The 14,547-nt window shown below is 38.9% G+C and overlaps 4 protein-coding genes across 5 annotated transcripts; 2 read left to right on the top strand and 2 right to left on the bottom strand.

Moving 5' to 3' along the window:
- Positions 1-479: 479 nt before the first annotated feature.
- Positions 480-4,761, top strand: LOC121185109 (rab5 GDP/GTP exchange factor-like). The gene is made up of 9 exons (XM_041043109.1): positions 480-741; positions 1,598-1,784; positions 2,150-2,277; positions 2,626-2,777; positions 2,864-2,933; positions 3,012-3,147; positions 3,238-3,332; positions 3,620-3,876; positions 3,966-4,761. Exons 2-9 carry the CDS (start codon positions 1,627-1,629, stop codon positions 4,380-4,382), a joined length of 1,413 nt encoding a protein of 470 aa, XP_040899043.1. The 5' UTR covers positions 480-741; positions 1,598-1,626; the 3' UTR covers positions 4,383-4,761.
- An 807-nt stretch (positions 4,762-5,568) lies between these two features.
- On the top strand, positions 5,569-7,605 carry psmd9 (proteasome 26S subunit, non-ATPase 9). Its single transcript, XM_041042507.1, has 6 exons — positions 5,569-5,732; positions 5,837-5,936; positions 6,373-6,566; positions 6,661-6,762; positions 6,995-7,083; positions 7,379-7,605. The coding sequence occupies exons 1-6, from the start codon at positions 5,607-5,609 to the stop codon at positions 7,404-7,406; spliced, it is 639 nt and encodes a 212-aa protein (XP_040898441.1). The 5' UTR covers positions 5,569-5,606; the 3' UTR covers positions 7,407-7,605.
- A 458-nt stretch (positions 7,606-8,063) lies between these two features.
- On the bottom strand, positions 8,064-11,422 carry gtf2h3 (general transcription factor IIH, polypeptide 3). Of its 2 annotated transcripts, none has more exons than XM_041042505.1 (13): positions 11,258-11,422; positions 10,864-10,943; positions 10,643-10,749; positions 10,305-10,447; positions 10,126-10,188; positions 9,663-9,692; positions 9,548-9,576; positions 9,385-9,459; positions 9,235-9,288; positions 9,046-9,114; positions 8,809-8,944; positions 8,654-8,690; positions 8,064-8,546 (listed from the first exon to the last, which is right to left on the bottom strand). In XM_041042505.1, the coding sequence occupies exons 1-13, from the start codon at positions 11,283-11,285 to the stop codon at positions 8,477-8,479; spliced, it is 921 nt and encodes a 306-aa protein (XP_040898439.1). In that variant the 5' UTR covers positions 11,286-11,422; the 3' UTR covers positions 8,064-8,476. The 2 variants fall into 2 exon arrangements, with proteins under 2 accessions (XP_040898439.1, XP_040898440.1); XM_041042506.1 differs by having other exon boundaries at positions 11,037-11,276.
- A 309-nt stretch (positions 11,423-11,731) lies between these two features.
- On the bottom strand, positions 11,732-14,029 carry LOC121184690 (Rieske domain-containing protein). The gene is made up of 4 exons (XM_041042509.1): positions 13,761-14,029; positions 12,811-13,038; positions 12,580-12,614; positions 11,732-12,431 (listed from the first exon to the last, which is right to left on the bottom strand). Exons 2-4 carry the CDS (start codon positions 13,010-13,012, stop codon positions 12,153-12,155), a joined length of 516 nt encoding a protein of 171 aa, XP_040898443.1. The 5' UTR covers positions 13,013-13,038; positions 13,761-14,029; the 3' UTR covers positions 11,732-12,152.
- Between the last annotated feature and the right edge of the window lie 518 nt (positions 14,030-14,547).

Here is a 14,547-nt window from a genome sequence, read left to right as displayed (position 1 = left end):
TATTATAATAATGTATAAAAATATTGATACAGACACCTTTGACTGAAATGTCACTGCAAAACAGTAAAAAAAAACAAAAAAAAAAAACTAAAAACCACTATCAAGTTACTGCTACAGGCAGGGTGTAGTTACGCAAGGTGAACACTAGAGGGCGTGTAACATCAACCCCAAGAGCGTCAAGGTGGACTTGATAGTTCCGGTAAGAAAATTTTCAAAATAAACCTTAGGCAGGAGCATAGACTGTATAAGACAGCATAGGGCAGGAGTGAGGACACTCGCAGTATTAGGGGATTTGAGAGGTTACGGGTGGATCGATGTAACGAATCCTCATTTGTGTTGAGTTGGACATGTGATTTGGGCGTCTTTGAAGCCGTGAACCTGGACATCTTGCTTTGATACTTTTGCTTTGGAGGGTCAGCACCGCGTCTAAACATCGCTTGTTAGTTCAAACTTTACAGTTTTCGGACTTTTTCCGGTCTCACCGGTTTAGGAGCAGCTGCTTTTTCTGTCTGCGTTTTCTGCCCACAACTTTTTTTTTATTCACTTATGTGGGGTATTGCCACTACCTCTGTTTCATTGATGTTGTAACTACATTTCATTTAGCGAGGTTTGAAGGATTATCGTTTTCTTATTATCTTATTGTGCGCACACCGTGAGCAGTTTGTGACGGTTAAGAACCCAGAAAAGTAAGAAACGTGTTTTGATGTGGAAGCGGCTAATTATGATTTCACCAGCTGACAGGTGAGGAGGCATTTTAATAATTATGAACTTATCCTAATGTGTGTTAGCTTTGTCAGTGTGAAAAAAGTAGAATTAGTTTATACATTTGACTGAAATGTGTTGTCAGCTTTAGCCACTGGATGTTAGCTAACGTTAGCTGGCGGTTCTTATCTCCAATCCCCTCAGCTGACAGTCAGCCGGGCTCTTAATAAGCTGTAAGCCAACACTCAGCCCATAAACCGAGAATGTTTCATTGTGTTCTGTAATATATTATTTAATTCGAGGCTCAACAGTGGACTGTCAGCTCAACTACTATTAGTCTATTTCACTTTGAAAGTTTCCAGTTGACGTCAACAGCTTTTAACCAGCTACACGAAAGTTACTGAAGGATAACAATGCAAATTGGGAGGAACTGGAAAAGAAAGTGTTTGACAGCGTTTCTTCATCATAAATATAAATATAAATATATATGTAATTTAATAATAATAATAATTATTATTATTAGTAGTAGTCATCAGTGCCTTTGAAACATGACATTACCCAAATGAAACAGGAAACTCCCCAAAAAAGAGGAAAAGCAACACAACCAAAGACAGTAAATAGGATTGAGAAATAGGAAACAATTTGAGAAAGCAGAAGGGCAGAAAACATACAAACAAACAAGAAAAAGACCCCCAAAGAACTATTTAGAAATTCTGAGGCTGGAAATGAGTGCCCTTAGGTTTTAATGTTCTTGCAGTGTTAAGTGTTCTAGTCTAATGTCTGCACCATGTTTCCTTTACATGTCTTAACTGTCAAGGAAATTATATTAGACCTGCAGAAATGATTGAAAAACATGTTTTAGTTGTTGCTGAAATATTGATGTTATGTCTCACAGGTGGGAGTAGTAGAAGAGAGAGCTTTAAAATGTGGACAGACAAGCAAAGAGGAATCAGAGTTTCTCAGGAGGAGCTGCTCTGCAAGAACGCCTGTGGGTATTATGGAAACCCTGCATGGCAAGGCCTCTGCTCCAAGTGCTGGAGGGAGAGAGCACGTCCAGCTGGAGCCCCGAGACAAGACGCAAGGTAAAAACCTCATCTATAGTGTGTAGATGGGTTCTTGTCACAGCATCTTAAAAGCACACACACAATAGAAACTTAATTCTGAAACCATCTGTGTTTACCTAAATAGACATTGGAGACATTATGTATGTGTTAATGAAACATATTCATGAGAAAATAAAATTACAGCAACTGCAAAATGATTTCAGTTATGAAGTTAATAATAGTGACAGCTGGTAATGTAACAGTAACTATGTAACAATGAAATAACTGCTGACTATTGACAGGCTCATCGCCATGAATGCTTTGTTAATATAGCTTTAACACTTCAGTGCTTTTGTTTTAAATTGAGTGTGGGTTTGGATGTTTCAAGTTGTCATTCCTTGCAGGCCAAGAAATGACAGAACTCCTGTCACCTTCTCCAAATTTGAGGAGAAGAAAAGCATTGAGAAAGGTCATCGAATCAATACAATGAGGAGACTCTTCTGGGGGAGCCCATCACCTCCAAAACGCCAAGGTACACATCACACAGAAAACTTGACAGGAAACATCAGGAACCTCTGCAGCAAATCTCGTTGCAGTTATGTAATGGACAACAAAATCTGGCAAAAAAACCCCAGTTGTTTTCCTTCATTATATAATGTAGAGAGTGGGTCCTATGTGCATGTATGTGGGTGTAATGTCCTCATTTCTGCAAGTTCACAAAGTAAAACCAGCTTGTAGGGATTGAACTTGGGCATCAGGATCTCACCTCTGCTTTACCACTTTACCCAGTGCAGCAACTGAGCCATTCTGAGCCACTCAGTTTTAAAACATGTTGCTTCATTTATTTGTCTGGAATGACATCCACATTTCATCACTCTAGAGTCCTCAGAAAGCCAAACGAATGCTCTAAAAGCATATCAGAGCCTTGAGCCTGGGGACTTCACCGGTTTCCTAAAAATACTTCGGAGCCCTCCCTCCCAGCGCTTGCAGTCCCGATGTACAGCTTTTCTCAACACGATGGAGGCTTACCATGTAATTATCTGTTTGAAAGTTAAACACCACACTTCTCTTTGAAATGTTGGGTCTTTTCTGATCATAGGTTCTCATCATCTTTACAGGACCTGCCGGTACAGAAACAGTCGGATCTTGTGCAAGATTTCTACCAGTCTTTTGCTGAGCATTTTAGCAGTCAGTACAGATCAGTTCAATACTTTTTTGGGCTGTTCATTCTTACAATGAGATGTTTGAGTTGTTTTTTGTTTTCAGGTTTTTCTGAAGCCCAGGTCACTCAGATAATGGAGCACATAGAGAAACTAATAATGACACGCTTGCACAAATGGGTGTTCTGCCACGACAGCTGTGATGACGAACAGAAGGACCTGGCTCTCCAGAGAAGGATACGGTAATTCTTATAGACAGGTTACTTATATTGTATTTGATCAAAACCTCTAACATATGATGAGTGCTTGACATTTGTGTCTTTACTTTGCAGCTCTTTAAACTGGGTCACTCCGCAGATGCTGAGCGTACCCTTTCCTGATAAAATGACTGCAGTCACAAGCGATCCCTTTCTGCCTGCTATAACAGGTGAGTAGTTGTACATTTTAGGAAGTTTGCTTATTTGTTTTCTGATGGAAAGTTAGATGAGAAGACCGATACCACTCTCACATCTGTGGTAAATATAAGGCTACGTAATCCACCTTAAAAAGGTGCATTGTTTTTGGTAGCAAGTAGTGAACTTTAGAGGAGCTGGGAGGCAGATTCTGCTGCCTTCAGACAGAGCCAGGCTAGCTGTTTCCTCTGAAAACATTATTAAAAGGTCTAAAATGCTGGTCTTTGACATGTTGTTCTTCCCTATATGTTTTTTTCAACAGCCATAATTGAAATGGATGCCAAACGAGCGCCTCAGGACAAACTTGCTTGTGTGTCCAAATGCAGTCAGCATGTCTTCGAGGCACTCTCCACCTCAAACAGCGAGCCCGCTAATGCAGATGACTTCCTGTCTGGGCTGATTTATGTGGTGCTGAAGGCCAATCCTCCACGCCTGCACTCCAACATGCAATACGTGATTCGGTTTGGTCTCCCTCACAGCCTAATGGCAGGAGAGAGCGGCTACTATTTCACAAATTTGGTGAGTTGATTGCAAAGTTACTCATACATCATGCACCACAGGATGCTGTGGTTGATCACTCATGCTTGTGCCCGTGCCTTCTGTTTTAGTCCTGTGCTGTGGCCTTCATTGAAAAGCTAGATGGGCCATCACTAAACCTCAGTCCAGAAGAGTTTGAGGGCTACATGCTGCATCAGCGTGCTCCCTCTGAAGGAGACAAGAGGCAGCAGATTGCCAACGACACACAGCACCTGTTAGATGAGCTAAAAGGCAGACAGGAGAAGCTGGACCAGGGGATGGATGCTCTCAACGTGCAGCTACAGAAGTGGGTGCAAGCAGTTCATTCACAACTGGATGAGGCAACAGCACAGTTTGCTGTGGTACAGAAGGAGATAACAGCTCAGGCTGAGCTCTCACAGGTTTCACCATCCTCATCTCAAGATGCGTCACCGGAAGGGGATAACAAAGACCAGTCGGTGCAGGTGCTTTCAGATCAATGCGCAGGTCCAAAAGACACAGACTGTTAGCTATATTAACATAAACACCTAATCTGACACTTGAATCTTTGTAGTAATCAGCACTAACATATGTAGGTAGGATGCAAAACAAACAGATTATATTCTAATACTACATTTGCACAGGTTTCAGCTGGAGAAAGCTGGGATTTGTAAACCAACATGAAGGAAAACTTCTTGAAGGAAATAAATGATTTGCATCCTGTTTGAGGGTGATGTTCATTAAAATACATTCCAGATTGTAGTAATGTGTCATCAAAAGTAATATAGTTAGCACTCAGGGTACAAAGCACTTCAGTGATTTCACCTAATACTTTAAGGGTACTTATTTGATATTCACTTTTTTCTAATAGTGTACACCAGTGTGCCTATATGTAAAATGCTGTGAAATGCTACAGGCAAATTGTTAGATGACAGTTGTTAACCACTAAAAGTTAGGCGGTGTATTTGGACCAACCATGTTTTTCAGAGCAGAACGGCGTAACTGTTCTCAGTATGTTACCTTCACTGTTTGAAGATGAGAGGAAGTGGTGCAAAACAATTTGGAATGCACCCAACCCTCTGCATTAGTTTGCATAAGGTATGTGTTGTTTACAACTGTTGAAGTTGCTGAAGACGTTTAAGGGGTTTCTGTTCAATTATTGGATTTAATCATTATATTAAAGTTATATAATTTAATAATATGTGTTTTTCTTTTTTTTTTTCTTCATATAACTTTTTGTCTACAGGTATTTTTTGGAATTCAAACAGGAGTAAGGTATTAAAATACCAGGTATGCGAATAGTAAAATACTCAGTACTTATTTGTTCATCGAGGGAAGATGTGGAGATGTCATTTTAAGAATTTCTGACTAGGTAACTTTGTTAAGTGCAAATAGTTATAGTCACTTACTTGTTTTTTATTCCGTACAAGGACTAAATACTGACTCTGACCACACTTTAGATTAGTAATGAACTTATCTGTGAATGTGTGGAGACTTGGTAGACTTGTGATGTTTTTCTTTGGCAAAACTGCTTGGTTTGACAAGAACTATTTTGTAACTGAAGGAAGGCCTGTGGATTATTTGGGGTCAACACGACTTTTAATCGACCAATTGGGGGCAGTAAAGCATTTAAGCTGACAATAACCTACCAGGTAAAAGAAGTAGAAGAAGAAGGAGGCGGGATTTCCTGATCTCGGCCACAGAATTTGACGTTACTCCGGAAATAGTACGTTACTACGCGAAGTCGAGCAGCCATGAAGATGACAGGGGAAAACAGTTCTGGAAACTCGGAAATAACAATGGATGATGTTAGAAATCTCATTAAAAAGAAAGATGAAATTGAGGAGCAGATAAAAGCCTATTACGACGTCTTGGAAGACGTAAGTCATCTCATCAGACACACAACGTGACACAAAGCTACAAGCTTCCGTCAGGCCGTGACTGTAGTTAGCTTAACATGCCTGTCTTCACTTTGTGTTTACAGCAAGGTGTCGGAGTTGAAACTCCCTTGGTTGACGCAGAGGGCTTTCCCCGAGCAGATGTTAATTTATACCAGATCAGGACAGCAAGACACAACATTTCGTGTAAGCTGAAGCTTGTTTGTCGTTTCTGTTGGACATTCGGGTTTAATATGAAGCGGCACAACCTCCAGTAACCCACCTGTTCACTAAATAATGTGAAAGTCTGTCGGGGGTATTTAAGTAATGGAGTCACAGCTAAATAAATTGTTATTGCGTGGTGTTATAGCAGGCAGTACATATAAAATGAAAAAAAAAGAAGAAAATCTACACATTAGGAAAACCTGACCCGGAGGGTGCTCGTTATTTTGTTTAAATAATCGCTTAAACCATTAGTTGACTAGCAGAGTACTTAGAAATTCATTTTCTGTGAATTCGTTAATCGTCTAATTGTTGCACCTCTATATCAGTGCATTTTTCCTGACAGTATAAATAAAATGTTTTATAATTTCTTTTCATTCCACTGTCAGTGTAGAGGTGAAGTCTTGACCATGTCTTCCAGGCCTGCAGAACGATCACAAGGCCATCATGGTGGAGATAGAAGAAGCCCTGCACAAGCTGCATGCTCGAGAGAAAGCCAAGCGGGAACAGGATGAGGCGGAGGCCCAGGCGGAGGCAATGGAGCAGCAGGTCACCCTTCCTCCTGCATTTGCACGGGTGGATGCTGTGACACAAGGCTCACCTGCCTGTGGAGCTGTGAGTAATCTGAAGTGTTCTTAATTGGTAGTCGTTTCAGAAAAACCATTACAATTGTTTTTAAATTGTAGTGATTGGTTGTTTCTTTCCAAAGGGGCTCAGAGTTGGGGATGAAGTCATCGAGTTTGGTTCTGTGAACACGCAGAACTTTCAGAACCTTCAGAATATCGCTGCTGTGGTACAACACAGTGAAGGGGTAAGTTGCAGAAGAAATCCACTGGTTGGGCAGTAAATCATATTTTATTGTTTAATTTCTCCTCACAGCTAACAACGTGTGACTGAGATTTATTTATTTATTGGTCATAAGTATAACTCCTTTCTTTAATTGTGTTATATCAGCCAGCCTTATCTGGCAGTGACAGTGACTATAGATTACGCTTTGCTGAACACATTTAGAGTGTAAACTGCACTGTCATGTCCTTCTACAGAAACCATTACGTGTCACAGTCACCCGGGATGGCCAGAAAGTTCAGATGAGCCTGACTCCACAGAGGTGGCCAGGCAGAGGTCTGCTGGGGTGAGTGTTACAGACACTATCACGGTCATGCGTTTGGATTGGCACAGACTGAGAGTCTAGTAGAGCAGCTGATATTTAGAACCAAATAAAGCTGTGAGCCCACATGAACAAAGACCCTGAAACAAATATGTTTCTCTGGGTGGATATGTGTTACTTTGCCATGTAGAGATAAAGCTAAAGCTACTCTTGTACATCCACCTTAACTTGCATGATTCAGGATATAAATAGCTGCCAGTATTAACGAGTATAAAGTGGTTCACAACAGTCACTAGCTTGGGCTTGTTTTCCTTTGCAGGTGCAACATTGTTCCAATCCATCGGTGATCACCAAGACACTACACTGTGCAGAATTTAAATTGTAAAACCTTTTGCTCCACTTATGTGACAGTGATTTCAAACCGAATTTGTACATACTACAGAAATTTCCATCTGTTTGATATTTCAGTACCAGAACTTGAAACCATTCCCTTTATACAAGGACAATATTCAGAATGGGATATTTCAAAATAAAAGTGTGAAAGTGCTTCCGTTCTAGTCAATTTAGTCAGAATCCTACATGTTCAAATTGGAGAAGTTGTGAAAAGATCTTGCAGTGATGTGAAGTGGTGAACAAACGCTGAAAAGCAATGACTAAAGACTTTGGAAAATAATTGATAAGCTCTGCTGTAATCCTCCATAAAGGCTTATTTTTAACTCTTAGAGATATGACCCATCAGAAGATGATGAATCATCCACGTGTAATTAAAGATTTAGTTTTTTAGTGAACTTGAAAGATTTTTTTAAAAGATTAAAGATTTTTTTTTTAAAGTTTAATACTGAACACAATTTGTTGTACTTGTGAAATAAACTATTTCCACCTCAACACATTAGTAATTAAATGTGCTAATTAAAATAATTGAGCCAAAAAGAGCTGAAGAATCTTAACAGCTATTTATGTCGACCACACTATAATAAGAATGACAAAACTGTGACAGACATATATAAGAATATAACATGATTTTTTTATTGTATAAAAATTTACAACACAAAAATGCTGTTTTTCCATAGCATTAACTCAATGTACACGTAGGCTGTGTAACTTATCCTTAAAAGATGTGTGCCAACTGTTTCTATCAATATGGACAAAACAATCACATAAATTAAGTCTTGTGAACAAATGTTATATACTCGGGCCAAATGTATGACTGAATGTTTTATATGCTAAAGTACCTTTTTAAGTAGTTAAGTATCAGCCTCCATGTAAATGTAAAGATTCTCAGTCAGCATGTTCCATATGACCGTGCTGACTCACAGGCATTTCTTGGATGTCACTGGAGCTTGTTACAAAACTAAACAAAATGCCATAATCTGAATATGAAACAAATGAAACCATATTAGTGTAATCCCAGTAACAATCACATAGGTTGCTTGAGTTTCTTCTTTTTGGGCTTGACCATCTGTGGGAGTTGGATTTTGAAGGCAGTCCTAAAAAGAAAAAGATTATAGGTCATATTAATGCCAAAGATTTTATATTGAAGATTTCTGCTTTAAGATTTTTTTTTTTTTTAAAAGACTTTTTTTTAAAGACTTACTCGCAGGTTGTACAGATGGGGCTGAAGTTGCAGAATACTTAAAGAGAAAACAAGAGAAAGTGTCACCACCAAAACATACTGTAACTGCAGCTTTTGGAAGCATTATAAAGACTCTTGTTGTGCATTTGTGCCTTTTAACTGTGAATCAAACTTACTTGACAGACAAACCGAGCACACGTAACCAATCTCAATGAGGTTACGATGACAGAAACATGCAGCTCTGTAGTCCACGTGTGCAGGTGGCGGCAGCACCAGCTGTGAACGCTGCTCCGTGTCAGGCAGGAACACCCACTGTTCAGAGAACACCATCATCAACACAAAGCGATTTGTCTTCACATTTAAAAGACAAACCGTATTCTGAGAAATGTGAACAAATGGTTCTGTGGACTCACTAAAAGGTATTGTCCCAGGGCAACTTTCTGTGGTATCTTGAGGTACAGTCCTCCAGTTATATCACAAGCCTAAAAGATGGACAGCTAAAGGTAAAAACCCTCAGTATATACAGGTTAGGTCAGCACAGTACAGTGAGAAGTATCACATCGTCTGTCAACGTCCCAACAAAGCTGTAAACAAAAAAGTACCTGCTGAAGGAGACCTGAGTCTGAGTCCAACACACAGGCATCTATCAGGATGTTCTGTTTAACAACACAAAAACAAAGAGATTTCAAAACATGAAAATAAAATGAAATAAACTTAAGGAAGAAAAAAAGGAGGTAAGATCTACATTTTACCTGCTTCTGGGCAGCAAAAATCACATTCATGAAGTTCATGTACTGGAGGGCACAGTCCTCAGCTGCTTTTATCACCTATAAAGTGAAATCAATAGAAAAGTTGCATTCAAAGTCAGGTGATTAAAACAAAAGCGCTTATGAAATTAGACTGTCTGGGGCTTACCAATATTCTTGCTTTCATCTCGTTCCCAACTAAAAAGGTAAAAAAAAAAATACTGTTAAAAGGAAAACAGCATCCAATGAAGAGAACTATAGTTTGATATTAAAAGAAAAATTACCTTCCAGCTCTTTTGAGACCCTGTGAATATCTGAATATTAAAGGTTTAAAGAAAGCATGGAATGCTTCTCAGCCAGTCAACATACAGAAAAAAATACGATTTAAAAAAAACAACCTGTAGCCATTTCTTTTAACTTGATGAGCAAAGCTAATTCCAAGCAAAGAAAAGTCAACAGTTTAAAATACCGCCTCCATCCTCCAGCACATTATAGTATGACCACATTTCAAACACAACCAGTGCTCAACGTTTCTCAGCAACAACAGTGTATAAACGTCACTGTAAAAGGACATAAAATAAATAATTAATACCATTCTGTCCCTGTAGTAACTCTCCTGGCACAAATATTAATTCTATCATGTAAAGCTGTAATCAAATTTATTTCACTTGTCCATGTCAAGACACCCTTTACAAATGAAAATAAAAGTCCATATGAAACTGTTAAGAGGTTTCACTGAAAGGATACAGCAGAGAGCTTTGGCAAGGGATCCAGCCAAAAGAGTATCTGTTGAATTTCCCCTCACTTCAGCTGTAATCACATAAGATGCAGATACAGTTTGTCACAGAGCATTTATCTGTCAAGGAGGTAAAATCTACATAATATTTTATGTTAATTTTACTCAACCAAAAAAAGCTTGTACTTACTTTTTGACATAACACTCCTGATCTCTTCAGCAATAAGGTTGTTGGCGACTGACAGGAGTTCATATTTTCCATCTCCGCTGGAGGGGACATCATCTCCTCCGCTGTCCCCAGCTCGCCAGCTCTTACTGGGATACAGGAAGTAACTGTAATGAGGTAAGTGGGAGAGTTGAGCATGTAAGCTGAGAAAATATATGATATTTTCCTGAAAATTTAGTAAAACAAAAGCACTGATTGTACAAGATATAAAATACTCAATTACGGTACAAGTATCTGCAAACTGTACCAAGGTACTACTACTTAGTTACTTTCCTCCACAGAAGGCTGTGCTGTGAAGTTACCTGTCTTGGCAGTGGCTTGCGATGACAGCCAGCTTATTTGTCCTGGTCATGGCCATATGGGAGTTGCCCATCACCATGACTGCGTCCAGACACTTGGACAGGGTGAACTGGACGAAGACAATAGGACAGAGGGTGTTGTTCAGATACGACCAGCATTTAGAAACCACAGTTTCACGGATCCATTTATGATTTAGATACAACATCTAAGTTCATAGCTGTACCTCTGGCTCACGCTGGGCTTGCTGCCCCCACCATATCGGGTTTACATCCACGACGATGACCAGCAGACTGAATTCATCCTCTGCAGACATTTTAACCACACGACCCAGTTAAAAAAAAGAAAAGACAACCAGCTCCTCAATAAGACTGTGAGTGCAAAACACAAAAACGTTACCTGACGCCATCACAGCAGGATATTTGTTTCAAACGGAGAGACAACAAAAAGGCGAAAAAACTATTGTCGTCCTGGAGCTTTAGCTTCTATTAGCCTCCATCTTTGTTCTGAGAGTTTGCACAATATCCGCACTTTTAAATTTGGCTATTCCGACAACATATAACTTCGTAAAAACTGTTAATATTTAATATACAATAAGTTTAGCTACATATATTCCCCACCTCTGCAGGCACACTGATGAGCCCTCATGCGTCACCAGTCTGCGACTGATGTTTTCTTCTTCTACTTTTCTCAGACTGAACACCGCGCGGTGCACTGCTGCCACCCAGCGCCTGTTTGGATGCTGCTCATTGAAGTGTTGTCACTTATTTTGACCTGATAAGGAAAAAGTATTAAATAACATAAAATGCAAGCACTAAAGTTAACTAATAACTCAGCCACAGTGACTGAAACACCTGTATGGTTGTTTTGTTATAGTCCTCTACCAATTATAAATATCCCATACAATAGATCAGTACTAAAGAGTTTTTCCCCCCAATTTCAATTTACAACGAAATACAACAACAACAACAACAAAAAAAAACAGGAATCCTCATATTCAATAAAATTGAACCAGATTACAAAATACTTGCAAAATCATTTTAGCAGTTACACAAATAAGACCATCAATTTTGTCATTTCAGCACCGCACAAGTTCATTTGAACTACATCAAGAGACTTAAGTAGTAACAAAAAACTTTAATATAAACATTTGCTCAACAGGAGAAACTTGTGGTATAAAAATAATCAGTAATTTCTACCAAAAATAAACAATATATTTTAACATGATGTAATAATTATAATCCCCAATATTCTGTAGCAAAACAAAATGTTCTTGAACGAAGTCATAAATGCCAGACATTTATATGCCAAATATTTACTGATTTCATTGATGTCTGCGGAAAACGCCCTGTTTTCTGATCTTGCTACAACAAACCACAGTGAAACAATGTACATCCTTCTCATCCTCTTCTTGAAGTGTTTGATGTTTCCCACTAAAACAAAGTTTCCCAGATTGTACTTGAAAAATTTAAGTACTTTTTGGGTTATACAATCAACAAACTCTTGAGTATCCAGCTATTTCTTGGGCTGGGCCTTCAGTGAAACAGTTCTGTATTTCTCAGTCTGGTAGACGTCTGAGCCAATGGTCTCGCTTGAGTCGTTCAGTGTTACATATACATCCCCGTTGACCTCAGTGACCTTGTGAATCCTCTGTTTGACACCCTTGGAGCGCCAATGAGTCCTCAGGGGTTTGGCTGTAGGATTGTCCACAGCTTGATAAAGCCCTTCCCCTTCAGCTAACGTGATCTTGTACTTGTGCCACGGACACACGATGCACAGCCGCCCATTAAACTCCTAGTGGTGGCAGAGCATGAAGATGATTAGAGGGATAAGATATAATGGTAGCAGCTGAAGTGGAAGTATGGGTATTAAGAGTGACTGTGTGTCAAATAATGCTTGATAGGCTCTTTCTAATAGTCAGAGGAAATAGTAGGCAACTCACCTCAATATCTCCATACTGTAATGCACCACCTGAATCTGACAGTGGAAAAACAAGTCTCATTATACAGAGCAGTGTTACATAATCCATGTGTCAAGTATGTGATAAGTCTTACTGAGCTTACAGTAAATTCCATACTTCAAAACACATACTTGAAAAAACATTAGGAACGTGATAAATTCTTGCCTTATGCATTATGTTAACGCAAACCAAACCCACACACTCAGAGCTTACGGTAGCAGCGCATGTCCATTGCATGGAACTGCCCCTGGTGGTATAAGACCAGAACGTCTCTGCATCCATTCACCAGCATGGTCACGCGTCCTGCCTTGACAATGTCCTCCTTCTTCCCGATGAAGTGTGAGGCAGAAGGAGGTGAGGAGGAGGAGGACGAGGAGGAGGAGGAAGTCTGAGAAGTTTCCTCTTCAGAGGACATGTTGATCTCTTCTTACAGCAGGTCTCCTTTGAATGAATAAGATTATAGTTTCAAAGTCATGTTATGTTTGACATCGTGATTAATTGCCAAATACATAGATGGTAATTAATATTGGTGTTATACAGACTGGTTATATTTACTTTAAAGTCCTGTAGAAGGCCACAGCAGACATAAAGACACATATGGCATTAAAAAAAACATATTCCTTCAGCTTCCTCATTACCAAGTGGCTTCTTAAAAACCTGAATTAGGAAATTTATTCAGAGAGGAAACTTATTGAAATAACCCCAAGGCACACAGGTACATATCTACTAAGTCAGAATCATTTTATATATATTGTGTCACAGCACCAGGTTAAGCAGTAGGTCTGTGAAACTTGTTGGTTATTTTCCAGATGTTTCAGCTCCTTTCATTTTTAAAAAAAAGCGTTTATACTGGGCGAACAGACAACAGGATGCATTATACATCTAAAAAAATTAGGAAGCAGGAGTCAGTTAAGAAAAACATGTATTTCTGAAGGGACTTTTAACCAAACCCATCTCTTAATTTATCCAAAATAAACGTTGGTGACAGAGATTAAGAGAGAGTATTTTGTAATCTGATTCGTGTAGCCTACACAGTATCTCACTAATCGACTAGATTTGTTCAGATCTACACGGGAGGCATACAACAGTCTGTAACCTGCATTTTAACAGCTGTTTCTCTTTAATTCAGCTCACTGCCCAGTCTAAATATTAAATGAACTTACCCTTTAATTTAATCTGGTTACATCTCTGAGTGTCGCCTTCAAGTTCGGGATGGGACCCGTAGCCCGGCACCAGGCTGCTGCATACTCTAATTTGTTTTTTCGCTCTGGGCGGGACATAAAATTTTATCTCCCTAAAATTACACACACGAATACGCCAATACTTTATCAGGCCTATCAGGCTACATTAATTTGGACATGTGTCAAATTATAAAATACGAGCTAAACTTCGTCAGCGTTTCAAGTAACCCTGCTTCTGTTGTATTTACAGAAGTACAAATGTTGTGTGTTACGTCCAATATTGTCCCCAGTGAAACACAAACTGAGTAACGAGATCCCACACCCTCTATACCCTCTATAGCTTACCATGTTATTTAATTATTTAATTATTTAATTATTTGTTTGTTTGTTTGTTTGTTTGTTTGTTCACTGCAAACAGAGAATGTATCAGTCATTTACACAGTATGCATCTATTAGCGGTTTAGGTACATAATATTCAGTTGAGGTTTATAATATATAACCTGCCAGTATATTGTACAATGGATAATGGCATTTTTGAAGACTTAACGTGGCCAAAATGGATTTCTAAGGGGAAGGAAGAGACAATCAAATCCATAATACATTATGATTAAAAAAAAGACTTTATTTAAAAAAAACTGTAGTTATGTCATAGTTGTAATTGTGAAAAATGTCCCAGAATAAATGTTTCTAACAGAAATCTTAACATTGTGTTAAAGTCTGTACATATTTTAGAATATTTACATTTGTCTTTGTCCCCCCATTTATTTAT

Source organism: Toxotes jaculatrix, chromosome 7 (assembly GCF_017976425.1).
Source record: "Toxotes jaculatrix isolate fToxJac2 chromosome 7, fToxJac2.pri, whole genome shotgun sequence".
NCBI classification, from domain to species: domain Eukaryota; kingdom Metazoa; phylum Chordata; class Actinopteri; family Toxotidae; genus Toxotes; species Toxotes jaculatrix.
Note: the sequence above shows the minus strand (reverse complement) of the source record. Positions and strands in the feature narration are given on the sequence as shown.